The sequence below is a fragment of the Eretmochelys imbricata genome, chromosome 8 (genome assembly GCF_965152235.1).
Source record: "Eretmochelys imbricata isolate rEreImb1 chromosome 8, rEreImb1.hap1, whole genome shotgun sequence".
In the NCBI taxonomy this organism is placed as follows: Eukaryota; Metazoa; Chordata; order Testudines; family Cheloniidae; genus Eretmochelys; species Eretmochelys imbricata.
This window is the reverse complement of record NC_135579.1, coordinates 102,301,073-102,327,303: the sequence shown is the minus strand read 5'-3', so window position 1 is coordinate 102,327,303 and position 26,231 is coordinate 102,301,073. Positions and strand designations below refer to the sequence as shown.

Here is a 26,231-nt window from a genome sequence, read left to right as displayed (position 1 = left end):
ACATCCAGATATTTTCTCTAATGCTTGACTCTGACAAGTTCTCAGGGAAGATCATCCACACAGTGAATTCATCTGATGAAGTGAGCTGTAGCTCACGAAAGCTTATACTCAGATAAATTGCTTAGTCTCTAAGGTGCCACAAGTCCTCCTTTTTTTTTTACAGAAATAGAAAGAATTCTCAGACTAAGGTCATGTCTACACTAGCAAGCTTACAGTGGCACAGCTGTACTGATGAGAAACTGTACTGTGTAAGAAATCCAGGAGCAGGCAGATGTAGGATAACATGCTCCCTGCATTAATCTTGTCTTTTCACCCATGTTTTAAGTGATTCCTGATTATAGCAAATTCCAGGTGTCTGGTGACACATATTCCTGTGTGGGCTATAATTGGTAGAGGTAGGATGTCTCGTATCCTTGCTATAACAACATTTACTTTGGCATCTGGGAGGCAGCAAAACAAAAAACATCAGCCCCAAGTGTCCCAGCCCAGGCTTCTTATTGTGGAGTCATAAATTAAAGAACCTAAATCAGTTAAGCATTGCAATTTTGAGCAGAGCAATACCTAAGGTGTTGCAATTCTAAGTGGGGCAACACCTAAACACATTCCTTCTGGTCCTTCCCCCCCACAAGTAAAGTTGGCAGCAGATCAGCTGCTGGGTATTTGTGTGACTCTACCTCTTTGGATATCATTGGATCAGTCTGCCAACTGGAACACCTATAAAGAGTAATTGGATGGTGCATTTGCTGGTCGGGAGAGGACATACACAGCAGGAAAATGACATCTGTGGTGGTAAGACTGATAACAGCTATTTGGTGCTGGCTGCATAAGGATGTTTCTCGAATCTTTTACCTGCCCGCTGTGCTTTGTCTGACCTACACGTTGCTGAAAGCAATCAAGTTGTATCAGTGGAGAAGGGAGCTGAACAAAGCATTGAAGAGTTTTCCAGGCCCTCCAGTCCACTGGCTTTTTGGCAATGTCCATGAGGTAAGGAAAGAGGTGGGAGTGCAGAACACTTCAGTGGTGGTGGTGAAGACTTAAAGCTCAAATCGAAAAACCAAAAGCAGCTTCCTTCTATAGAGAGACAGCCTGCCTAGTGGTTAGAACACAAGTCTGGGAGCCAGGACCTCCTGAGGTTTTCTCCAAGCTCTGATATAAAGTTGCTATCTAGAATGGAGGGGTGGGGAAGTCACTTAACCTCCTGCCTACTCGTAGTGAAGGAGGAATAATAATGTTTACATTGGTCACTGGTTGTTGAGAGGATAAATTGATAATTATACAATGCTCTGAAGACATTTATGCTCTATGAATGCTGAAGTGTTAGGATTATAATTATATAGATTTTTATAAAGTTACTGCAGGAATTTGGAAGGGTTATAAATTCTCATGTTTCAAGAGATAAGCCAACCAGTAGCTAAGGAAGGCTTGAAAAAAACTATTTGTGTGGGAAAGTTCTTACAGAACTGTTTTTGGCTGGGTATCTTGTAGCATCTTCTGAATCTGATAGTACTGGCCGCTGTTGGAGATAAGATACTGGACTAGATGGACCCACTGGTCTGATCAAGTATGGCAATGACCATGCTCATATGAAGTAAAAGAGAAAAATAGTTAGAGCAACAACTCCACCTTCCTGGCCTCTAGGCTAATATCATTCAGATTTATGTTTCATGCACAATATTGTATAGCATACATTATACAGTGTGTGCTTTCCATTTAAGTAGCCACAGAAGAAACAATCAGATGGGGGCAAGAGGGATTTGAGACAGGAAAACTTTGGTTAAACTTTCAGTAGAAAATAATCTATGAGCAAGTTTATTTATTTACTTATTTTGCATGCTTCCCATTCAGTAATTTCTTTGCAGACATATAAGGTCCAAATTTATGCTTGTGTTCTTAGCTTATAGACACTGAAGGTCAGATATTTACTGAAGTCAACAGGGTTATTCATGTGAGTAAGTGTGAGCCTACTAATGTGAGTAAGGAATGCATAATTTAATCCCCAAGAGATTGGCCACATTGGGGGTTGGATTATCAGTGGCACTGAGTTGGGACAAAGGTGGCATCACATCACCTTTCTGCATCTCTCCGTCCCCAGTCCTGGGGACAGCAGGGGATTGTTTCAGACTCTGGTGTAATTTAGAGCAGTCTTGGGGCTGCTCTGTAATATGCCTAACTGTCTAGGGCCATCTAAGAGCCATCCACCGGCCAAGGATTCCTGAAGCACAGTGTACGCCAGTCACCCCCTTCTTGACCCCAGCAGACCCTCTATCCCAGGGGTCAGAAGCATGTAGCATAAAGGTGTCTATGCCAGCCTCTGAGACTTGGAGATCCCCAGCTGCCTTCTTATGTCAGCTTTCTACCCCTCTTACCACCAGAGCGGAGCACGGGGGATAAGGTAAGGGTTAGGGGACTTGCCTTGTGTGAAGCCTCCTGCAGAAATGAAATGGTAAACATAGTATTTTGCCCTTCTTCCCACAAATCTCTGGCTTGGCAATCCTAATCAAGCAGCATGGGCTGTGTTGCAATAGTCTGAAAATGCTAAAGCTAGATCCCTAGAATCCGCCAGGGCTTATAAAAAGCAAACCCAGCAAATTCTTTGCCATTTTGCACTGCTTCTTCTGCTAACTCATTTGACTGTGCGTAGGAAGGACTTGACATAGGATGCTTGAACTGATACAAAGAGAACTGCCAAAATGACTCACTCCTGAATTGTGAGCCATTATTTCAGCTGGAATATTGTGTTATGCAAGTGAGTTAGTTACACTGAATGGCAACCGAGTAGCTAGTTTCCTTGCTAGTGTGTTGTACAACAGCTCAAATAACAGAAATTGAGCATCTGTCCCTCAGTAAGAGATCCTGCTTAGCTTAAGTAGATCGACACCACCCTGTGGTGTCAGTCGTTGCTTTACATTTTGTTTCTTCTCTTTATTTCACACTAGGATAGTTTATCTTCATTGGCACAGTTTCAGGTATCTCCACCTCTGACCCTTGTATGCTCTAGGGATGCCCCCTTAGGTCTCAGGGCTCCCGCTGTCACCTCTCTATAAGCAGAGTCTTGCAACTCTGTCCCTCCAGACCATGGTTTCAGGCATGCAGTCCCCCTGCAGTTCACTGCCATTATCCTATAGCACCTGCAGTCTGGAGCTCTCTCTTTCAAGGGCTAGGACAGTGGTTTACCAGAGACCAGGAAGCCATCACAGATATTTAAGGACAAAAGCCTTCCAGAGAAAACATGCAAAACAATTGACACTCTATACGCTTGCTTCAGCTTACCAAGTGTGCCTAGCACCTGGAGACCTTGGCAGGTTCTAGTCCTTCATACCCTGGAGCAGGGGTTGCCATCTTGGTTAAAGGTTCCTGGCAATTGGTTGGATCCAAATGAGGGCCCTCTCAGTCAGTTTAAGCTGACACTTCTCTACAGTTTGTGGGGCCTTTGTTTCCCAGGTGTCCTGAAACAGGCAAAACCAGTTACTTTACCTTTCCGGGGGGGGGAAGGGGGGGCAAAACTTCAAAGGCCAGGTAGCTGCATAACCAGAACTAGGATTTAGCATTAATCACCCCTTAGTGTGTCCGTATTCCACAAGAATCTCAGCCAGCAAACCAGGAACACACAAACATGTATAAAATGTATTGATACAAAGGCCTATGAATGTTCGATAGACCCATACCCGTCTCACGCATCTCAATATAAGTCTTCTGAAGTTTCCATGTGTCCAAGGATGGACCCAAACCCCTCACTGTTTAAGTTTCTGCTTCTTGGCATTTCCACACCACCTCACACAAGGCGTTATGATGCCTATCTCATGCCTAAGCCCCAGTCTGAAACTCAAAGCTGGTGCAGAGAGGTGTCGCCCTGCCTGTCTCAGCTGCAGGGCCTGAGTGGGTAGATGTGCTCTCAGAATGACTAACTCCACACAGTGAAGCTGGGAGAGGGGAGGAAAAGGCAACCTCTCTTATAACCATTAGCCCAGAGATTGGGGAATTCATCCAGGATATGGGACACCCTGATTCAATCCCCTTCTGCATTCAATCCCTGCCCATGTTCTGCCCCCCTCCTTCCCCCTACCCTGAAGCCAGCGGGAGTTCAGCTCCAGCTGGCAGGCTCCCTGCTAGCCTCCACACCACATGGTGCCCAGGAAGCAGCCGGTAGGTCCCTCCTCCAGCTCCTATGCGTAGGGGCAGCCAGGGGGCTCTGCACGCTGCCCCTGACCCAAGCGCTGCCCCCACAGCTCCTATTGGCTGGGAACCGTGGCCAATGGGAGCTGCGAGGGTGGCACCTGTGCACAGGGCAGCACGCAGAACCGCCTGGCAGTGGCCTCCATGTAGGAGCCGGAAGAGGGACATGTCACTGCTTCCGGTGTGTGTGGGGGGGTCAGGCACTTGGGACCAGCCGGGGGAGAGTCGGGCCAGTGGCCCGGTGCAGCACTGGGGCCGGCCTGAGGCTGGGGGAGCCAGTAGCTTGGCCTGATGCTGGAGCGGGGCGGGGGGGGCGGCGGCTGGGGCAGGCAGCCTGGCCCGGGGGGCGGGGGGGAGGGTGTGTGCAGCCAGTGAGGTTAGAACAGGTGGGTTGGGGCTCCTCTGGCTGTGGGGAGGGGGGGCCTTGGGAGGAAGGGGCAAGGCCTGCGGGCTAGCCTCCCTGAAAGGGAGGTTCGCCAGCCGCCCATGCACTTCTGCCTCATGAGGAGAAGGAATCTGAGCATGGATTGTCCATTTTTCACATGAGTGCCCTAATGTCTAGGTTACAGAGTCAGTCTCACTAACTCTCTGGCCCAATGCATATTTAATTCTATATCCACACAGAGGAACAGCTTCAATGGGAGAGATTAAGAGACCCCACATCAGAACATCCTAGAATCTAGTGCTTAGGGCCCTCAGCTGGGTGGAGGGAAACCCTTGTTGAAATGCCTTCTCCTCATCTGACAGAGCGGGGAATTGAACCACAGTCCCCCACATCATGAAGGAGTTTCCTAACCACTGGGTTACAGGTTATAAGGGAAGCCTCCTCCTCTCTCCCACTGCCACGGGGCATTTTATGTAGAATTAAGTATGGAACATCACTATTCTTGGAAGAAGTAGCTTAGGCCTGTAACTCTAGGAGAGGTTCACAGAGATACGTGCCTCCCTCCAGCTCAGATTGAGGGGCCTAACTCCCCGAGAGATGTGGGGCTTAGAATACACCCCTCTCCTTCACATCTGCTATTGGCTGATTAAGGTGGTTCCGTGCCTAGCATGTTGGCTTTTGTGGATCCCATTCTTAGGGGCTGTCTCTCCCTACACATCATAGGGAGCCTGGCCACCTAACTCAGCTTTTGTGGATTCCACGGGGTGCCTATTAAGAGTTAGGCATTGCACCACTCAACCTTGCAATGCCTAAGTTTTGTTTGTGGATGTGGACCTTAGTGTTTCTCTGGCTAGAGCTGATCAGGATTTTGAAATGTTGACACAGACACATGAGATAACCACAGCAACATTTTACATTTAAAAAAAAGATTGTGTCCATCTTCCAATCATTGCTATAGCTGCTTGGGAAATTTTGAAAAATTCAATGACAAAACAGGGGGAATAATGTCAAAGCTTTTTACCTGTCCCCTCTCTATCTTGCTTTCCTGCCACCTCTAAATCTAAGGTGAGGTCCACACTAAAACATTAGGTCAACCCAGTTACATCATTTAGGGTTGTGAAAAATTCACACCCCTGAGTGACATAGTTAAGACAACCTAATCCCTGGTATAGAGAGTGCTAAGCCAATGGAAGAATTCTTTTGTCAGCCGAGCTACCGCCTCTCAGGGAAGTGGATTAACTACAGTGACAGGGTTTTTGTAGTCTGGAATTGGGACAGCAATTTAGCACATACTTAAGTCTCAGTAATCTGGAAGTTTTCCGGATTCAGGGCCCTAGACATGATGAAGTTTAAATTCTTTTCCTTATTTTTCTGTGTTTCTGACAAAACTAAAATACATGCCTATGGACAAGAAACCTTCCACTTTTGAGAGATTTGTTTCAGTTTGTCAAACAGGGCAGTATGGAGTATCTCCAGTGATTTGTTTAGAGATCAGGTGCTCTCAGAGGTCTGCCTCAAACCATCACAAAGCAAAACAAAATAAGCAGTTTTGATTGCCCCAAGGCTTCAGTAGAGACCCAGCAAGACAAGCTGGCTCCTTCCGGGTCTCATCTTATCTGAAGAAAGGGCAAAGTTTATAAACTCCTTTATCTCCCAGAATGCCATGCCCCAGCTCAGAAATGCAATTGGGCTGCTAGGGAACTCTGTCTCCTAGCAACCTTGCTCCTCTGAATCCGAGGGGACTATCCCAAGTCAGCCTTGTCCCTCACCTCTGAGGGGAGCTCCAACCCGCTCAGCCTGGGGAACCCCAGCCTCACATTCACCAGTATGTTTTAAGAGGTAAAGTCTGGACCAGGGTAGTGCCACATTTTAAGGGCCAGTGCGCTTCATTCCATCCAGGGCACTCTGTGTCACCCTCTAATTAATTCAACAGTATCATGTATAAATAATTAAAATTGGGATTGAAGCATCACTGGTGGGGGACTGGTGCTGACTGAATGTCCCAGGAGATGAGTGAATCCCTACCCTGATGGGAGGGTGGGGAAAACAGGGTTAACTGGTCCAGAGGTACCCATTGCCAAACAAAACAGAAGCTAGGGAGGGGCTGCAGCCTACGGCCGTAGGAGTCCCACAGATGGCAGGTTGGGGTCCCTGTTTGCATAAAGTGAACCCTCGGACATTTGGAGTGCTGGACTATGGTGACCTGCTGTTACAACAACTAATCATAAATCTATATTGGGGTAGCACCTAGGAGCCCCAGTCATGGACCAGAATCCCATTGTCCTAGGCATTGTTCAAACATATAACAAAAAGACAGCCCCTGCCCCAAAGAGCTTACAACAGGTGGAGATAGACAAACAGGGGGAGCAATAGTTATAATTCATTTCACTATTATGACACCAATGATCAACAGTGTAGGGGCCTGTGACAAAGCTCTGTCCTTGCCTCTGTGGGTCCCACGTTTCCTGGCGGATTTCGCTAGCCTCAGAGGCTCACTGTGACCCTCCACGTAACCCTTCTTTCTCTAGAGACAAGGGCCACAGTCTACTGAGCCATTTTCATCATAAGTCAGCAAGGGAAATGAGGAGAAGTTATCCTTCCTTGCACAGTCTCTGTTGTCTCCCAGTCTCAGTGATTAATCAGGGGCAAAGGTGCGGGGGGGGGGGGGGGGGAGCCCGGGCCCACCTTCTACTCCAGGCTCCAGCCCAGGGACCCTAATACTATCAGCTATGGTAGCTGACCTTTTAGAAACACGACATGTACAATTCCCTAGGCTACTTCCCCCACAGCAGCCTTCACTTCCTCAAGCTCCACTTCACCCTTACCTCAGGGCTTCCTTCCTTGTGCCTGATATGGTGTGTACTACTCAGCCTCTCCAACAGCACTACTTCCTCCCACAGCTCCTGACATGCACACCCTCCTGACTGACTGAACAAAGATGAATTTTGAATTCACAGATTTTCCCATAAAACAGAATTTCAGGTTCCCAACCAGAACAGGTCATTCATTACTAGTATTTAGTAATCTAGATATTCACTAATTCTTATAGTACCGTAAAAGCACACGGTGCTGTAGAATAATAATCCCTGTCCTTATCGGCGCCATGAAAACGAATGATTTTCCTCACTGACTTTTAAGGAAGCATGATCAAATCCTATGGCACAAGCTAATGCAACAGAGACCAAGCAGAGCTGAGTTTGACCCTTGTCGCAGTAACACCTCCTGGAGTAGATGGCACTTCAGAAGTTTTAAGAAAAAGGAGGATGGTACATAAGGAACATTAGCTGGGTGCTTGTGCCAACAATGTAGGCACACAGAAGAGAAGGCACAGAATCAGGAGTGGGTGGTGGAGCCTGAAGGAGCTATCAGGGTAGAAGTGTGGATGAAGTGTCAGAAGCACAAGACAGTGTGGGAGGAGATGAAATTTTAAATGGATGATCCTAACTATGTGTACTTGCAGGGCCAGATTCCCTAGCTGGTGTAAATCAACACTGCTCCACGAAGACAATTTGGACATCACATATGTTTTCGGATCAATGGGCGAGAACAACAACAAAGTCAAAACTCTTGGCATCGATTTTGATTTTGATATTGACTTGAAGGAAACAGATCAAATGTTGAAAGTGTTGTTAATATTCAGCTGTATAATAAATTAGGGGACAATGGATAGAAATTTTTAAAAAGAGTAAATGGGATTGTCGCAGTTCAAGGAAACTGCAATTGTATTCCCCTTCTATGGTCCTCCAGGGCACCAACTCTAGGGTCCCAGCTCCTCCGCAGTCACCTCTCTTGGGCAAAAAGAACAGGAGTACTTGTGGCACCTTAGAGACTAACACATTTATTAGAGCATAAGGTTTCAGAGGCACACATCTCTCTGCCTTCTGACGAGAGTATTTTCAGGCTTCACTGCTCCCTGCCTGCAATATGAATTCCCCAGCAAAGGCAGACTGCCTGTGGAGGTCTGCTTTACTTTTCTCCTGAGAGCTGGTAAACAGTGTAATTGCCACAGTTATAAAAAGTTACCACATAGCTCTTTCTAAGCAAGCACATTTATTCTTAAGGTATAAGCATTACAGAGAAAACATATTAAAAACAAACAATAAAAGAACTTACATGTGTGGTTTACCAGAGATCACCTCCAGCTCCAACAAGATTTCTGGCTGGTGAACAGTCCTTCAAACCTCACCAAGGGTCACAAGCTTATAACAGTTGTTATCTCAGAACGAGCACACTCATGAATCTATGGTCCCCTCCTTTGTTGAGTTTGGATCTTTGAAGAAACCATGAATGGGTAATTAGTCATACCGGGGGGTTCCCCCTCAGGGAGAAGCTTGCATAACCAGAGTAGATGTATTGCACACCCATCCTAGAGATTTCCTGGGAAAACTGTTGATCTTTAAAAGTTCATTCTTTTCTTGGCCCATTGTTTTAAGAGTTCTTTGAAGCACAAAACCCTTTCCAAAGTTTACATTAGTCCTGTCTCCCCCTAGAAGTTCGATACCATCCCATAATAATGCATATACATTTGTATTTTCATACAATGAACTCCTAGGATACTTAATTCAATAAGGTTTGCCCAGGATATTGCAGGAAATTGCTATACCTTTCACAGGGATGACTAGGGTAATTATAGGCCAGTCAGTCTGACATCGATCCCAACCAAGATAATGGAGTGACTGATACAGGACTGGATGAATAAAGAATTAAAGCAGGGTAATATAATTAATACCAATCAACATGGGATTATTTAAAATATATCGAGTTAGTTTGACGGGATCTCTTTTTCTGATGAAATTAAAAGTTTGATTGATAAAGGTAACAGTGTTGATGTAATATACATAGACTTCTGTTAGGCACCTCTGATCTAGACCATACATCATCAAAGGAGCCACACTGATTTGCACCTGCTGAAGGTGCATCCCTGTAGGCCCGTCTACACTGCAAAACAAAACAAACAAACAAACAAACAAAAACACTAAACAGACCACGGCATTGCATTGCAGAATCCAGGTCTACAGGCTGGGGCTCATGCTACTGGGCTAAATATAGCACTGTAGACATTTCTGCTCAGGCTGGAGCTCGGGCTGTGAGACCCAACCCCTTGCCAGGTTTAAGAATCCATGCTGGAATGTCTACACTTCTATTTTAAGCCCTGTAGCATGAACCCCACAAGCCTGAGTCAGTTGACCTGGGCTCTGAGACTTGCTGTTGTGGGGTACTTTTTTTAAGTGTAGATGTACCCTAAAAGTCTTCATTGTGAGAAGAGACAAAAGAAGGCACATGATTCGGGCTGGCCGTAGATTTTTAATGTGCTTACTATTGTAGGCACCATAGTTTCAAGTGCTGCATTGTTCAGCCCATGGCTGAGATTGGTTGCTTTTGCTAAACCCTTACAGTAAGGCACAATTCTTTTATTAAGCTACTAACCACTGCTATCAAATGACATTGTAAATCTGACAAAAACAAAGGCCTTCAAGCCTAGTTCTACCCCCACAGAGAGGTATATGAAGGGATGTAAATTTTGAAGTGAGACTTTGTGGGTGGAAGATGGAACATTTTAATGCTGGAGTGCACTAGGGAAAGAAGTTGTGTGTACTTTGCTTGCTTAAATGTTTGTTCATCTCACTTTCACGGCAATGAATTATTAAATAATAGTTCTTCTATACCAGATAGATCACATACTTTAGATTTTGCACTGTCCGGTGATAGTTATCCATTCTTCTGACATTGGAAATGTTGTCTTGAACTCTACAGGAGAGAGATTTTGGCAAATGCCTGACCTATTGCTTCTGTTCTCTTTTTCCTCCATCATTATTGCAGTTCACTGGAAGAGGGAAGGATCTGGACAAGGCTTTGGAATGGAGTAAAAAGTACACACGTGCCTTCCCCGTGTGGTTTGGAAAATTTGTAGTGTTTGTGAGCCTCAACGATGCTGATTATGCTAAGGCTGTATGTGCCAGGGGAGGTAAGAGGTGGTGCATTTTGCCTCTGAATGAGAACAACACACTTGTTATCGAAGTCCTCCAAGGTGTGATTCTGCTGTGAGGCCTGCCAGGAATTGAGTAAGCAAGTGTAAGCTCAGCCCTGATGTATGGCTGTAGCCTTCTGCCTTTTCTCCTTGGGGTTATGGGCTAAGTTCCCTTCAAACTGCTCGGCCGCACAGCAGCCTGTCAAGGGCCGCGTAGGCGCTCAGGGCTGTGGCAGAGAGAGACGCCTCTCCCGCAGCCCCAGAGCTGCTGTGGTGGGGAGAGGCGCCTCTCCCCCCAAGCCCAGGTGCTGCTGCAGGGAGAGATTGCTGAGGGGAGTCCTCTCTCCCGACTGCAGCCCCAGGGCAGCCTTCACCCCAAACCCCTCATCTCTGGCCCCACCCCAGAGCCCACATCCCTGGGTGGAGCCCTCACGCCCCACCCCAAACCTCTGCCCCAGCCCTGAATCCCCTCCCGCACCCTGAATCCCTCATCCCTGGCCCCACCCTGGAGCCCACACTAACAGCTGGAGCCCTCACTTCTCACACCCCAACCCTCTGCCACCGCCCTGTATTCCCTACCATACCCTGAACCCCTTGTTCCTGGCCCCAGCCCTGAGCCTCCTCCCATACACTGAACCCCCTCATTCCTGGTCACAACTGAGAGTCCACACCCTGAGCCAGAGCCCTCACCCCTCACCCACCCGCCAACTCTCTGCCCCAGCCCTGAGCCACCTCCCACACTCTGAACCTCTCGGCCCCACCCCCACTACACATCACCTCCATATTGGGGCACATAACAAAATTCATTCCGCACATGCATGGAAAGATTAGAGGGAACATTTGTTATGGGTCTTGAGTTCACCTGTCAGGGCACCTGGTACCTCCACCCAAGGAAACCCCTACTAGTGCAGAGAACATAGGGGGCTTGTCCCTTCAGAAAATATTTCACACACAATATCATAAAGAGGAATATCAGTCAGAGCACACACAAATAAAATAGCTATCACAATTCCCAGGTAATAAAACAGTAACTATTGATTAGGTATGGGGAACTGAGACTAAGGGGCAAAGGAAAAAGGGATCAGGATAACAAAAGACAAAATCAACAATACATAAAATCCACCCCTTCCAACATATACAGCTACTAAAAGCCACCCTTTGGGCCCAGCACCTGCCTAGGTAAATAGTGAGTTAAGAATCATCCTTTGATTGGTGTTGCAGCACTGAAGTTGGTGGCTGGCTTAAAACAAAACAGCAGAATAAATAAATAAGGATGTTCTTATGAAGTATCCACCCCAAGGATGGCCAGATCATCCTTGTTGCTCTCTGGTCCGGATTCCAATGTGCAGGTAGGTTGGCTCTTGGTAGCCCGACCATGACTCTCCACATTACTGAGTGTCCCAAAAATCCCATAAAATCCTCCCTTGGATAGGAATGTGGAGGGCTGAAAAGTCCTCCCTGGCTGTGACGTTTCTCTCCCTGCTACAGTCCAAACACAGCCAAAAAACTGAAAGTAAAACCAAACACCCTGTCTCGTGGTGCTGCCTCATTATGGCTGGTTCTGGTTGTGTGGCTAGCCAGTCTGTCTCCTCTGCCACCAATTGCTGCTGCGATTCAGGGGCAAGTCCGGTAGATGCTCAGTATAGCATTTCAGAAGCACCCTCTCCAAAGGAGTTACGTGAGGAGAGTTAGGGGAGGTAACAGGTGAGGATGGATGATTTTATGTATGTGTTTATAGAGGGTTGAGCAGTGAGGCAGCAAAAATTGCAAATGACACAGTTATTTAAGTTAGTCAAAACTAAATCAGGCTGTGAGACACTTCAAGTGAATCCAACCAAGCTAACTGAATGGGCATCACAATAGCAGATGCAATGCATTGTTGTTAAATGCAAAGTAATGCATATTGGACAGAAAAAAAATGAACTACTCATACACCTTCCAGGGTTCTAACTTAAGTGTATTACAGAGCAGTCTAAACTATGGGCTCCATTTTATTTCCTCTCTCTCCACTGCTGAAGTCCCTTCTTTGGCTGCTTCTGCCTCTGTCGGCTGGAGTCTCTGGCTGGCTTCTCTGCAGTTTTTCAGTAACAATAATAGCAACTTTAGCTTTCCAGGGAGCTCCATCCATTCTGAGTTCTCCAAACACAATGTCTCAGAGAGATCCCTAGCCCAGATAGAAAATGTGAAACTGTCCAATGACCGTGGGTCTGTATACAACCACATATTGCTACCCAGCTCTGAAGCAATTCCCTAGGGTATTTCTCTACCATAGAAAAAAATTTTCTTGGACACTTGCATGCTGCACCTGTACCCGCACTGTGTGTCTATTTTTATAGGGCTACATAAAAAGAACACAGTAGCTAGGGTGCATCACCTTTAGCATATCCAGAGACAATAAACCGTTCTGAACTGTGATGGGGGAGAAGGTTGCGGGGGACGAGGGTTCACAGTGTTAGTACAAATGGTCCTTTTATTTTAACGATATAGGCTGGCCCTGTACAATGTTCCTATTCAGCTCTAGACCTACAGTATCCTTGGTCATTGTAGTCTTGTGTCTCTTCTTCACGTAGAGACTTTCACATTGTGCTGAGTTATTTATTATATGCCGTCCCCCCATTATTTTAATATCCCAGAGGCAAAGCACAGAGGGGGAGCAACATTCCTTTCTATATGTACGGTACAACAGGGCGTTACAGTTCAGGGCTAGTTGCACCTCTGTCTCCTCTTCTGAATGTACCCTCTTCCAGGTGGCTTCAAGCATTCACCTCTAGGGCAGAATCCTGTGATTCTCCCACTCTTAGACCAGGGTACTAGACTGTAGCACCCTATGTACAAACTGTGCTTATCCCAACAGATCCTACTGGACTCGGTACCTACAGTTCTTCCCTCTGGGATCTAGTGGCCAGCAGGGGATAGAAGATCCAAACCAGCCTTCTTAAACAAAGTATTGTTTAGTTCTAACAGTAGGAACACAGTATGACAAGGGAAAAGGTTTCTAAAACAACAAAAGGCCTATATGTATGTTCATCTTACCCTCCTTGCCTTGGTAGGCACTCTAGACAGCCTAAGGTCTGGTGGGCAATTTCTCCCCCTTAACCATCAGCTATACCCATCTCCCCCTTCCTAGGCTGATTCAACCTTGGGGAATGGAGATAACATATCACCGTTACGAGTCCTAGGTGAAGTGAGCTGTAGCTCACGAAGGCTTATGCTCAGATAAATTTGTTAGTCTCTCAGGTGCCACAAGTCCTCCTTTTCTTTTGCGAATACAGACTAACACGGCTGCTACTCTGAAAGGTGTGTGTTAGTGAGCTCGTATCTGGACTACTGTCTGTCTTCCTGGGTGGTTTCCCTGAACAAAGCTCAGACAAACATATGGAGCCCATAGTATTCTAAGGGCTTGTCTAGATGGTGAGTTAGTGCTTGGCAAACTGGGCTGTAAATCTACAGTGCGTTAGCGTGTTGTACATTAACTAAACTAAAAACAGTTCTTAGTGGAGAGCAGGTCAGTATGTGCTAGGGAACTTTTAGCACATGGTTGCACCATCCAGATGGACTGTTAGTGCATGGCATGCTAGGAATGCGTCAGCAGACTGCACACTAGCGCCATCTAGACAAACCCATAGATTAAAGGCAACTCCACACCCATCACTACAGGTCTGCAGCCAAGCTGTCTAGGGATATGAATGACCAATGTAATCAATCAATGTGGATCGAACCACTAACACAAAGCTTTTTTTCTCTCCCAATCACGATTTTGCAGATCCCAAGGATAATATTTTCTATCGCTACGTACTCCCATGGATTGGTATGTATAGTCTCGCTTTTAGCCATCAATAATGATACGGAGAAGCTACTCCACCAGCTGAGTCCCTGTGTTTCCGTGATTGCAAAGCAAGGCTCTTTCAGGTTGTTTCAATACACAAAACCTCCCGGGGCAACTTCATCCCTTATTCTGACTATTCATGTTTATTACAGCAGTGCCTAAGGCAGGGCCAACCGAGTGAGGGGCCCCATTATGCTGGCACTATTCAGAGTGTGAGATGGGATGGAGCTGTTCAAATGAGTAGAATTACAACATGTCTCCCTGCTTTTAGGTCTCCCTGCTTTTGCTCTCCTGCCTTAACGGTTTGTTTAGCAGCTGTCTGAAGTGTTTATGTTGTCTGGGATTTTTAAGACCTGCATTCTTTAATTCATTTCCATTTTAAAAGCTATACAGTGTATTAAACATTAAAAGTAGCTTGCAGAGGAGCTGATTCACTGCAGCAATTGCCTCTCTAGTGACGGTCACTCTGACCCAGAGGCGATCTGCCTCTTCTTGCCACTCAGCCTGCTAGCCAGGTCATGGTTTGGTCACACCCCTTCTGGGGTGACAGGAAGTCCAACGAATTGAAGTCCGGTGTCCTTACGTCTGGTCCTCGGTCCCAAATCTCAGCCTCAGTGTCCACTCCTTATACCCTTTCCCCAGGGCTTTAAATCAGCCTGATCCCAGTATGTCAGGGGCTTCAAGCCACCTTCCCTGTGGCTAGTAGGGAAACCCAGATCCACCATCTACACTGGGCTTCAGACCAGGAACCCTGGGATAAGCAGCAAGGTCTGCTCCCTCAGACACCTTGCTGCTGCCTCCCTGGACTCCTTCCTGCCTTTTTCTCAGTCCCTTCTTCGGTTCTTTGTACCAATCAGCTCCTCCCATGGTTTCTCCCCAAGAGGCCCAGTTCCTGCCCGTGCGTCAGGGTCAACCATAGGAGCTTGCTCCAATCACGTGTCTTACCCCCACCCTCCACCCACAGGCTTTGTCCTCACCCTGAAGGAATCTTCTTGCTCCCCTCAGGTCTCTCTGCTCTCTATTAGGAAGAGGGTGACTGCAGTCTTACAATAGGCTAATGGTACCAGGGGAAAGCCTATAATAGGGTAGTGATGGGAAAACCCACCTTGGAGATAAATATTCACATGAAATGAGATTTTGTAAGGCATTTACCTTGAAACTAGCAAACAGGATAAACCGTAGTGATTGGGGGTGAGGGTGCGAGGGAGACGCTGAGGTTTGGTTTGGAGACACATTCAGAAGCTGCTTATCTGAACCTCTTTCACTTAGAAGAAAGACAGGCTGGAGATTTTGCAAGAAGAAACGACCTCATTAGAGTCTGGTCCTTTCTTCCAGCTGAGCCAGAAATACCAGGTGCGCAGCATTCCCCAAACTTGAACTGCGTAGCTCCTAATACTGTTGATCATGGACACAAATTACTTGAGGCTTAGGCATTGGTACAGAAATAATCAGATTGCGTTGACTAATAGGCTGAATTTTTTCATTTGGAACTTTTTTCAATGAGAAAAAGGCCTTTCTTAAATGAAAATTTTTGTGGCTATATATGTTTTCTTGAAATTTTCTGAATTTTTGACAAAGCCCACAAACCAAAAACATTTCGTTTTTCAAAACTGGAAACCTACCCCTTTTTTAATTGTAGGGGTTTTGGTTGTCCCCCACCCTTTTCTTTCAGTTTTTCTCTGCCTCCCCTCCTTTTCACTGGGAAAAAAGAGGGGAAATGGGGAAAAACACTAAATCTCCAAAAACCAAAAAAAATGGTTTTGGAAAAGCAAACATTTTCCTGTTATCAGTTTCCATTTTTTCTTCAAAATAAATCAAAAGATTTTGAATATTTTTTGCAAGGAACGTAGAAAAAACTAAATTATCCCCCCGTCTCCTCCCCCCTCCAGCCCCCCACCAAATACCACTTTTCTGAGCAGCTCCCTTCTCTAGTGACGTAAATCATCTGATCTTTGTTGCCTGTGTTTCTCTAGGGAAAGGATTACTGACCTTACAAGGGCGAAAGTGGTTCCAGCATCGTAAACTGCTGACTCCTGGATTTCACTATGGGGTTCTGAAACCTTATGTGTCATTGATCACCAAGTCTACTCAAGTGATGCTGGTAGGAACTGCTGTTGCTATTGTCATCACCCGTACTTTGTTCTTTTCCAACTTTTATGCTCAAGGCAAAGCCTTTCTTGCCATTTCTTCGCTGTTTTCTTGGATTCTCTGCCTGCGTGATGTACTATTTGAAGGACATATCGGGCGATTCACTTCTGTCTTGAATGCTACGACATAGTTTACACTTGTGTAACATGTTTCCAGATCAGAATTCTCCACTCACTCACAATGGTGGTAGCATTTTACATCTTCTCTGCACTCACTTTGAACAAACATAAATCACTAGAGAGCTTCTACAGCAAGCCCTACATCATCCTCCCAACACATGCACTTGAAGCCCCAACATGGAGGTGGGGTGACCAGAGAGGGTTTTCCAGAGAGCATCTGTGCTCCAGCAGTCCCCTGCTGCTAGTATAGTTCCTTGGGATATGTTCCAGTTGAAAGCAAGTTAGAGCAGCCCTGAGTCTATAGGTCAAACCAGACCCAGGACCAGGGGAGTGCACTGGCTCCATGCTGCAGACGAATGCGAACCCCCCCTCACAGGCCCCTTCCAATCTACTCTGGGGGGAAATTCCCTCCCAACCCCAACCCTGGCAATCAGTATGACTCTGAATGCATGAGAGAGTCAAACCAGCCAGGCATCTAAAAAGAGGATTCTCTGTACCACCTCAGAGCACTGGTCCACCCTGTCCAATGCCCTGTCCCAAGCGGTGGCCAGTCTCTGACGTTTCAGAGAAAAGTGGGAAAACCCCTCAGTATTCATCTGGCCAATTGTGCACCAGGAAAATTATTCCTTCCTGACCCCCGTAGGCAAATGACTGAAGCCCTGAAGAATCCGATTCGATTATAGTCATTCTCTTAATACAGAGATGCAAGTGTTATGAGCATGTTGAGGGCAATGCAGGCAATCCTGTTCTCCCCATGGCCAGTGAAGAAAGGAGATGAACAGGGGGACCCAGAGATTCACAGATCCTGAAGCCAGAAGGGACTGCTACGAACATCCATTTTACCCCATTGCACACACAGGTTCCAAGTGATGGCAAATCCACCCCCAACGCTGATAAGCTGTTCCAGTGTTTAGGAAATCACCTAACTTCAATTTTCAGCTCCCGGGTCTTGTTATGCCTTCCTCAGCAAAGCTGAAGAGCCCCACGCCATCAGATATCTTTCCCACGCCTAAGTACCAATTCACAGCGTTAAGTCGCCTCTCAGCCTTCTCTCTGATAAGCTGAGTGGGCTGAGCTCCTTAGGTCTCACATTGGAAAGCTTGTTTTCCAGCTGCCAGGTCATTTTTGTGGCCTTTATTTTGAACAGTTTGACTAACACCTGAGTTTTTTGTTCTCACTCTTCCCTTTCTGTCTGCTTGCCTTTGCCTTAGTTTTCCCATTTCCCCTTATGAATAACTTTTTCCTGCCTTCTTCCATATAAATCTGCCCTCTGCCCTCCTCCATTTCTTCCTCTTCCCCCTTCCTTTCTCCCCCAATTCACTTCCATTGGGCCCTACATTCTCCTCTTGTCAGGGGACCGTGCCGCTTGGCTTCAGGGCAGCAGTGCCTGGGCAGTGGGAATCTAAGAGGGTGCCTTTTCTAGCAGGAGTAAGTAGTGAGAGTCTCAGGAGTTTCCCTCTTTCTGGAGGTAGCCGTGCCTAGTGACAGGAGTCCAGAGGGCTGCCTTCTCTGGCACTGGTAGTGCCTAGCGGCAATAGACCAAGGAGCTGCCCTCTCTGGCAGTGGTATGGCCCAGTGGCAAGTGCAGGGAGAGGAGGGGAACCCGGTCCCACCCTACTACACCATGTTCTGAAGCAGGCCCTTCAAAACCCATTACCCCATTGCAGGGTTCAGATCTCCATATCCCCAAGCACGTCCCCCGGGTTGCTTCCTACCCTTCATCCTTACTCTGGTATCTCTTCCGCTGGCTGCAGTGCATCATCCCCTTCAGTCCCTACGGTGAACTGCGCTTCCGTGGTGTAGTCAGGATTCTCAGCCTTGGCGGTCTGTAGTCCTGTTGGTTTCTCAGCAGAAGCCTGCAGTGTATGTCCGCTTTCCTCCTCAGCCAGCCCAGACTGGGCTGAGCTGCTTCCTTTTATATGCTCCCTCCACTGGAAGTGTGCCCAGCAAGGGCGAGGGGGAGTGGCCTCTTGGGCCCAAAGCAGTTTGTTAATCCCTGTGTCACCAGTGCGGGGTTGCTACACCCAATCACACCTCCTCTGCTAAATTCCCCCCTGCCTCACCCTCCGGAGTAATCAGGAGGGGGGAAAGGAGTTCACAGGGCCATTTTGTATCCTGGTACAATTAACCCCCACTATTCAAAAATCGTAATCAGGTCAGTCAAAATCATAAGATTGGATTCACACTCATGAGATTAAAACAATAATAAATAATAGTAATAAACGCTGTGAATCTTTGAATGAATCCAAGGCCAGAAGTCACCATTAGATCACTTAATCTGATCTCCTGTAGAAAATAGGCCATAGAATTTCATCCCATTCCTCTGGTATTGAGCCCCGTAACTTGTGTTTGGCGAAAGCATCTCTTCCAGAAAGACACTCAGTCTGGATCTGAAGACATCAAGAGATGGAGAAGACACCATTTCCCTTGGTAGTTTGTTCCCAGAGTTAATCACTATCACAGTTAAAAATGTGCGCCTTAGTTCTGATCTGAATTTGTTTGGCTTTAGCTTCCAGCCATTGATAAACTGGGTTCTTTTTATTTGCCCTCTGGTCTCTGAACTCTTTTGAGTGCGCTTGGACCACATTTTCAAGCCTTTCTCTGTAATCATGAGAGCTATGAAAATGAAAAGCTGAAATTTTCATGCACTCACATGACTCCAGGAGCTGGCGCTTTAAGAGAAACACCAAATATCATGATACGCATAATAAAATCATGAGTGCTGGCAATACTAGTTCTCTTGATCCTTTAACTGGGATGTGGAGGGAAAGGTGGTGGTGGTTCAGGAACTCTCTTCTGTCTTCCTCTTGGAGCTGGTAGGTGGTAAGGTTAAGAACGTAAGAAGAATATCAAGTGATCCATCCTGTGTCACCCATTCCCAGCTTCTGGCAAACAGAGGCTAGGGACACCATCCCTGTCCATCCTGGTTAACAGCCACTGGTGGACCTAGACACCAGGAATTTATCTAGCTCTTTTTTGAATCCTGTTATAATCTTGGCCTTCACACCATCCCCTGGAAACGAGTTTCACAGGTTGACTGTGCATTTTGCTTGTTTTAAACTGCCCCCTATTAATTTCATTCTGTGACCCCTAGTTCTTGTGTTATGAGAAGGAGTAAATAACACTTCCTTATTTACTTTCTCCACACCAGTCATGATTTTATAGACCTCCATCGTATCCATCTTAGTTGTTTCTTTTCCAAGCTGAAAAGTCCCAGTCTGATTAATCTCTCCTCATATGGCAGCCATTCCATACCCCTAATCATTTTTGTTGCCCTTTTCTGAACCTTTTCCAATTCCAATATATCTTTTTTGAGATGGGGCGACCACATCTGCATGCAGTATTCAAGATGTGGGCATACCATGGATTTATATAGAGGCAATATGATATTTTCTGTCTTATTATCTATCCTTTTCCTAATGATTCCCAACATTCTGTTTGCTTTTTTGACTGCCACTGCACATTGAGTGAAAGTTTTCAGAGAACTTTAAAATCCAATCTTTAAAAAAGGGAAGAAGGAGGATCTTGGGAACTACAAGCCAGTCAGCCTCACCTCAGTCCCCGGAAAAATCATGGAGCAGGTCCTCAAAGAATCAATCCTGAAGCACTTACATGAGAGGAAAGTGATCAGGAACAGTCAGCATGGATTCACCAAGGGAAGGTCATGCCTGACTAATCTAATCGCCTTCTATGATGAGATTACTGGTTCTGTGGATGAAGGGAAAGCAGTGGATGTATTGTTTCTTGAGTTTAGCAAAGCTTTTGACAAGGTCTCCCACAGTATTCTTGTCAGCAAGTTAAAGAAGTATGGGCTGGATGAATGCACTATAAGGTGGGTAGAAAGTTGGCTAGATTGTCGGGCTCAACGGGTAGTGATCAATGGCTCCATGTCTAGTTGGCAGCCGGTGTCAAGTGGAGTGCCCCAGGGGTCGGTCCTGGGGCCGGTTTTGTTCAATATCTTCATAAATGATCTGGAGGATGGTGTGGATTGCACTCTCAGCAAATTTGCGGATGATACTAAACTGGGAGGAGTGGTAGATACGCTGGAGGGCAGGAATAGGATACAGAGGGACCTAGACAAATTGGAGGATTGGGCCAAAAGAAATCTGATGAGGTTCAATAAGGATAAGTGCGGGGTCCTGCACTTAGGACGGAAGAACCCAATGCACAGCTGCAGACTAGGGACCGAATGGCTAGGCAGCAGTTCTGCGGAAAAGGACCTAGGGGTGACAGTGGACGAGAAGCTGGATATGAGTCAGCAGTGTGCCCTTGTTGCCAAGAAGGCCAATGGCATTTTGGGATGTATAAGTAGGGGCATAGCGAGCAGATCGAGTCCCCCTCTATTCGACATTGGTGAGGCCTCATCTGGAGTACTGTGTCCAGTTTTGGGCCCCACACTACAAGAAGGATGTGGATAAATTGGAGAGAGTCCAGCGAAGGGCAACAAAAATGATTAGGGCTCTGGAACACATGACTTATGAGGAGAGGCTGAGGGAACTGGGATTGTTTAGTCTGCAGAAGAGAAGAATGAGGGGGGATTTGATAGCTGCTTTCAACTACCTGAGAGGTGGTTCCAGAGAGGATGGTTCTAGACTATTCTCAGTGGTAGAAGAGGACAGGACAAGGAGTAATGGTCTCAAGTTGCAGTGGGGGAGGTTTAGGTTGGATATTAGGAAAAACTTTTTCACTAGGAGGGTGGTGAAACACTGGAATGCGTTACTTAGGGAGGTGGTAGAATCTCCTTCCTTAGAAGTTTTTAAGGTCAGGCTTGACAAAGCCCTGGCTGGGATGATTTAATTGGGGATTGGTCCTGCTTTGAGCAGGGGGTTGGACTAGATGACCTCCTGAGGTCCCTTCCAATCCTGATATTCTATGATTCTATGAACTACCCACAGTGACTCCAAGATCTCTTTCTTGAGTGATAACAGCTAATTTAGACCCATCATTTTGTATGTATAGTTGGGATTATGTTTTCCCATGTGTCTGATTTTATATTTATCAACATTGAATTTCATCTATCATTTTGTTGCCCAGTCACCCTGTTTTGTGAGATCCCTTTGTAATTCTTCACAGTCTGCTTTGGACTTAACCATCTTGAATAGTTTTGTATCATCTGCAAATGTTGCCACCTCACCATTTACCTCTTTTTCCAGATCATTTTTGAATATGTTGAATAGGAATGGTCCCAGTACAGACCCCTGGGGGAAGCCACTATTTACCTCTGTCCGTTCTGAAAACTGACCATTTATTCCTACCCTTTGCTTCCCATCTTTTAACCAGGTTCTGATCCAGGAGAGGACCTTCCTTCTTATCCCATGACAGCTTACTTTGCTTAAGAGCCTTTGATGAGGGACCTTGTCAAAGGCTTTCTGAAAATCTAAGTACATTAGATCTCCTCGATCACTCTTGTCCACATGCTTGTTGACCCCCCTCAAAGAATTCTAATAGATTGGTGAGGCATGATTTCCCTTTACAAAAACCATGTTGACTTTTCTCCAACAAATTATGTTAATCTTTGTGTCTGACAATTTTGTTCTTTACTATAGTTTCAACCAGTTTGCCCGGTATTGAAGTTAGGCTTACCGGCCTGTAATTGCTGGGATCACCTCTGCAGCCCTTTTTAAAAATTGGCATCATATTACCTATCCTCCAGTCATTTGGTACAGAAGCTGATTTAAAAGATAGGTTACAGACTATAGCTAGTTGTTCTGCAATTTCACATTTGAGTTCCTTCAGAACTCTTGGGTGAACACCATCTGGTCCTGGTGACTTATTACTGTTTAGTTTATCAATTTGCTCCTCTAATGACACCTCAATGTGGGACGGTTCCTCAGATTTGTTACCTAAAGAGATTGGCTCAGGCTTGGGAATCTCCCTCACATCCTCAGCCGAGAAGACCGATGCAAACATTTCATTTAGTTTCTCCGCAATGGCTTTACTGTCCTTGAGTGCTCCATGGTTTCCATGTAAAGTGCTGCATGGAGGAAACCATTTGCAGCACACTACAACTTTTATTCATTCTACAAAACTCAGGAACTCTGCTACATATTCTTGAGCAGCGTCTATTGGCACTTCACCTATTTACTGGCTACTTACATTTCTACAGACATCTCTCTTTTATAGAGCACTCCTGTAACAGTAAGGGGGAGAATTCATGGAGAAGAGGCTGTAGAGGGTGCCTTTCCTCCCATCGGGAGTTACTACTGCTGCATCTAGTATCCAGAAGGCCGGGAGCGCAACAAACTCCCCTGCCAGGCATTCTGCTACTCCCACTTCAGATTCCCCTGACTGGTGAGTCCTTACCTCATCAGTTAAGGACAAGGGGGAGCACTGGTGAGCAGAGTCTCCCCATGCTGAGGAGAGAAGAAGGGGATCTCTTTTGCTGCTTTCACCAGAAAAATGAGAGACAAAGCTGGAAGTGTAGGCTGGGAGAAGCTGTGAAAGAACTTAAAATCTAAATACGCTGTCGTAGTATAATCAACACATTTGACTTACATTGGAGACAGGGGATAGAGAGAAATAATTCTGGCCTCTCCACTATATATCAGGTACAAATACAGATCTCATTTATATTTTGACTTTAAACCCTTCCACTCCCTGCTCCTCCAAAACTAGCTTTGCTAATATTTGATTAACAGAACACTGTGTAGTCCTCCCTTTCCCATATTTCACAAGTAGATTTTAAATTTTAACCACCCAGAAGGTAAATGCAAATGTGACTGATCCCCTTGGGTCAACAGGGGGGTTGAACTGGGAACCTTCAGAGTCAAAAGCATGTACTGTAAACAGTCAAGATAAAGGATTAACCCACAAAGTTAGAAGATGTAGCACAGTCATTGTACCAATCAGCTACCTGAGGGGGTCAACAACCTACTCTCCCGTGGTGTTAGGTATATCGACTGCTCTGTGTAAGCTCGAAAACTCGTCTCTCTCACTGTGGAAGTTGGTCCAATGAAAGTTATTACCTCATCCACCTTGTTGCTCTAGCATCTAGCAAGGCATTTCTGTCCCATCTCATTTCCCGTCTCCTTCCTGCATTAGGATAAATGGGAACATCTGATCACTCAGGAGAAGTCGGTGGAGCTCTTTGGACATGTCAGCTTGATGACTCTAGACAGCATCTTGAAATGTGCCTTTAGTCACGAGAGCAACTGCCAGATCGACAAGTCAGTACACGGGGAAGACCTGGGCAAAAATTTTTGGACAAATAATTTGTTTGCCAAAGAAAGCAGTTTTGGTCGACTCAAAACTATTTGCGAATATGACACAAATAGTCACAAAACTGCTGGAGGGGGTGGTGTGGTGCTGTTGCGATAACCCTCCTCCCACACCCTTTATAACCTTTAGCCCAGCGGTTCAGATATTCTGAGACTCTGGTTTGAATCCGCCTCTAGAAAATTGACTTTTTTGATTCACTGGCAAGTTTTGGATTCAGTTCAACCTAAACTGAATATTTTATTTTATTTTTTAGAAGTGCCTTCAAACCAAAAAGTCAGTTCTTCTCCCAGCTCTAACTGGGAGCTTTATGCAATGTTATCCAGATAGACCGCTGCCACGAACTCACTGTTTAGGGATAGGATATTGCAACTTTGGGATTCATGGTGACTATGTTACATCTCTACCACAGGCAGAAAAGTTATATACTTTGCTAAATGCCATTTAAATCCTTCTACAAACTTTTCTTTCAGGGAGAATTCCTACATCAAATCTGTCTGTGAAATCACCTTTCAGATAAATTACAGGATCTGGTACCTCCCATATCAGATTGATTTCATCTATTGGCTCAGTCGTGATGGACGTCGATTCCAGAAGGCCTGTGACATGGTGCATCTCCAAACAGGTATTTCTCAATGTTCTTGTCACTGTCTTTCTCTGAAACTTGCGGAGAAGGGCAAAAAGCTCTTTAGAGAAAATCTAACTCCCACTGAAACCAATGAGAAGCGATCAGTTGACTTCAACAGGCGCCAGATTGGTGCTTTGGTCTCCATGACTCTCAGTATAGCAACAAAGTCTTCTGTTGATCTATAGACATTGTATAGATGTGCAAGCTTCCCACATATTGCACTGCCAAGGTGCCTCACTCCTCTTCTGGGGAGTCCACCTTTAGAGGTGTGAGGGAGGTGCACTCTTCATGGACCCTTGGCTTCTTTGATAAGTCTGCCATCAAAGGTGTTATGTGAGTTGGACACCTGATTGCACCTTCCAGTCATTACCTATCGGGGCTGGATTTGAGCTGACCTTCCCCTAAATTCGAATTATGCAAACTCAAATTTAGTGAGAAATAATTGTGGAGCCAACTGGGTAATGGAATGAGAGCGATCCCATTCCCTCCCACATAGATACAAGAAAGCACTGAGTAGAGTCCTTCTAACAGGCCTCTGCTTCTGCCCTGCATCCTATGGCACCCATACAGAGTGAATCCTATCATCATCAACATGGAGGATGATGGGGCCAGAAAACCTCACATGTTGAAATGGCCCTTCACTCTGTTGGTAGAATTAGCAAAGCAATCCAGAGTCTTGAAATATATATTTTTATTGTTCTTTTTCTGAAACAGATAAAGTGATAAAGGAGAGGAAGAAATCCCTCAAGGATGAGCGAGAACTTGAAAAGATCCAGAAGAAGAGACACCTGGACTTCCTGGATATTCTTCTGTGTGCCAAGGTAGGTACAGAAGAACCTTGGTTATTTCTCATATCTTGTGAATAAGTGTGTGTAAGTCTGTTAGACAAAAAAATTCTCACATTGATTTTTCCACTTTGTAGCAACCTAGCTGGGTTGGGCTAAAAGTGAATTTTCTCCAGCATCAGTTAATTTCTGGAGAAAGTTCTTTAAGGACTCCACATCCTTCAACTTCCTTTGTTTATAGATATTGTGACAAAGTTCCTCCTCTGCCTTGTCCTGCGCTTATTCTCACCTCAGAGGTTCATGGCAGCCCTCAGTTTGGCCACTTTCATGGCTCAAATCTGCCGTTCACTCAGTTAGCCTCATCACTGGCCAGCATGGGGAAAGGAAGAAGAACAATCCCCACAGTCTTTGCTGATCCACCGAGTGGATCGGGGAACAGGACAGAGACCTTCCCCTCTGGTGGAATCCACAGTCCAGTTCAACTCCTCCGGTATCAAGTAGGGAGTTGGGATGGGGGGAACCCGGGCCCACCCTCTACTTCGGGTTCCAGCCCAGGGCCCTGTGGAATGCAGCTGTCTACACTGACTCCTGTAACAGCTGTGTGACAGCTACAACTCCCTGGGCTACTTCCCCATGGCCTCCTCCCAACACCTTCTTTATTCTCACCACAGGACCTTCCTCCTGATGTCTGATAATGCTTGTACTTCTCAGTCTTCCAGTAGTATGCCTTCTCACTCTCAGCTTCTTGCACCTCTTGCTCCCAGCTCCTTGCATGCACCACAAACTGAAGTGAGCTCCTTTTTAAACCCAGGTGCCCTGATTAGCCTGCCTTAATTGATTCTAGCAGCTTCTTGATTGGCTGCAGGTGTTCTAATCAGCCTGTCTGCCTTAATTGTTTCCAGAAAGTTCCTGATTGTTCTGGAACCTTCCCTGTTACCTTACCCAGGGAAAAGGGACCTACTTAACCTGGGGCTAATATATCTG

General features: G+C 45.9%; 1 protein-coding gene across 1 annotated transcript in view; it reads left to right on the top strand.

Moving 5' to 3' along the window:
* Nucleotides 1–774: 774 nt before the first annotated feature.
* Nucleotides 775–26,231, top strand: part of LOC144269605 (cytochrome P450 4B1-like) — a 43,728-nt gene continuing 18,271 nt past the window's right edge. Inside the window, exons 1-7 of the mRNA XM_077825383.1 lie at nucleotides 775–984; nucleotides 10,379–10,523; nucleotides 14,290–14,334; nucleotides 16,326–16,453; nucleotides 23,661–23,785; nucleotides 24,308–24,459; nucleotides 25,177–25,283. Of these exons, the coding sequence (XP_077681509.1) occupies nucleotides 775–984; nucleotides 10,379–10,523; nucleotides 14,290–14,334; nucleotides 16,326–16,453; nucleotides 23,661–23,785; nucleotides 24,308–24,459; nucleotides 25,177–25,283 (912 nt within the window). The remainder of the gene's footprint in view (nucleotides 985–10,378; nucleotides 10,524–14,289; nucleotides 14,335–16,325; nucleotides 16,454–23,660; nucleotides 23,786–24,307; nucleotides 24,460–25,176; nucleotides 25,284–26,231) is intronic.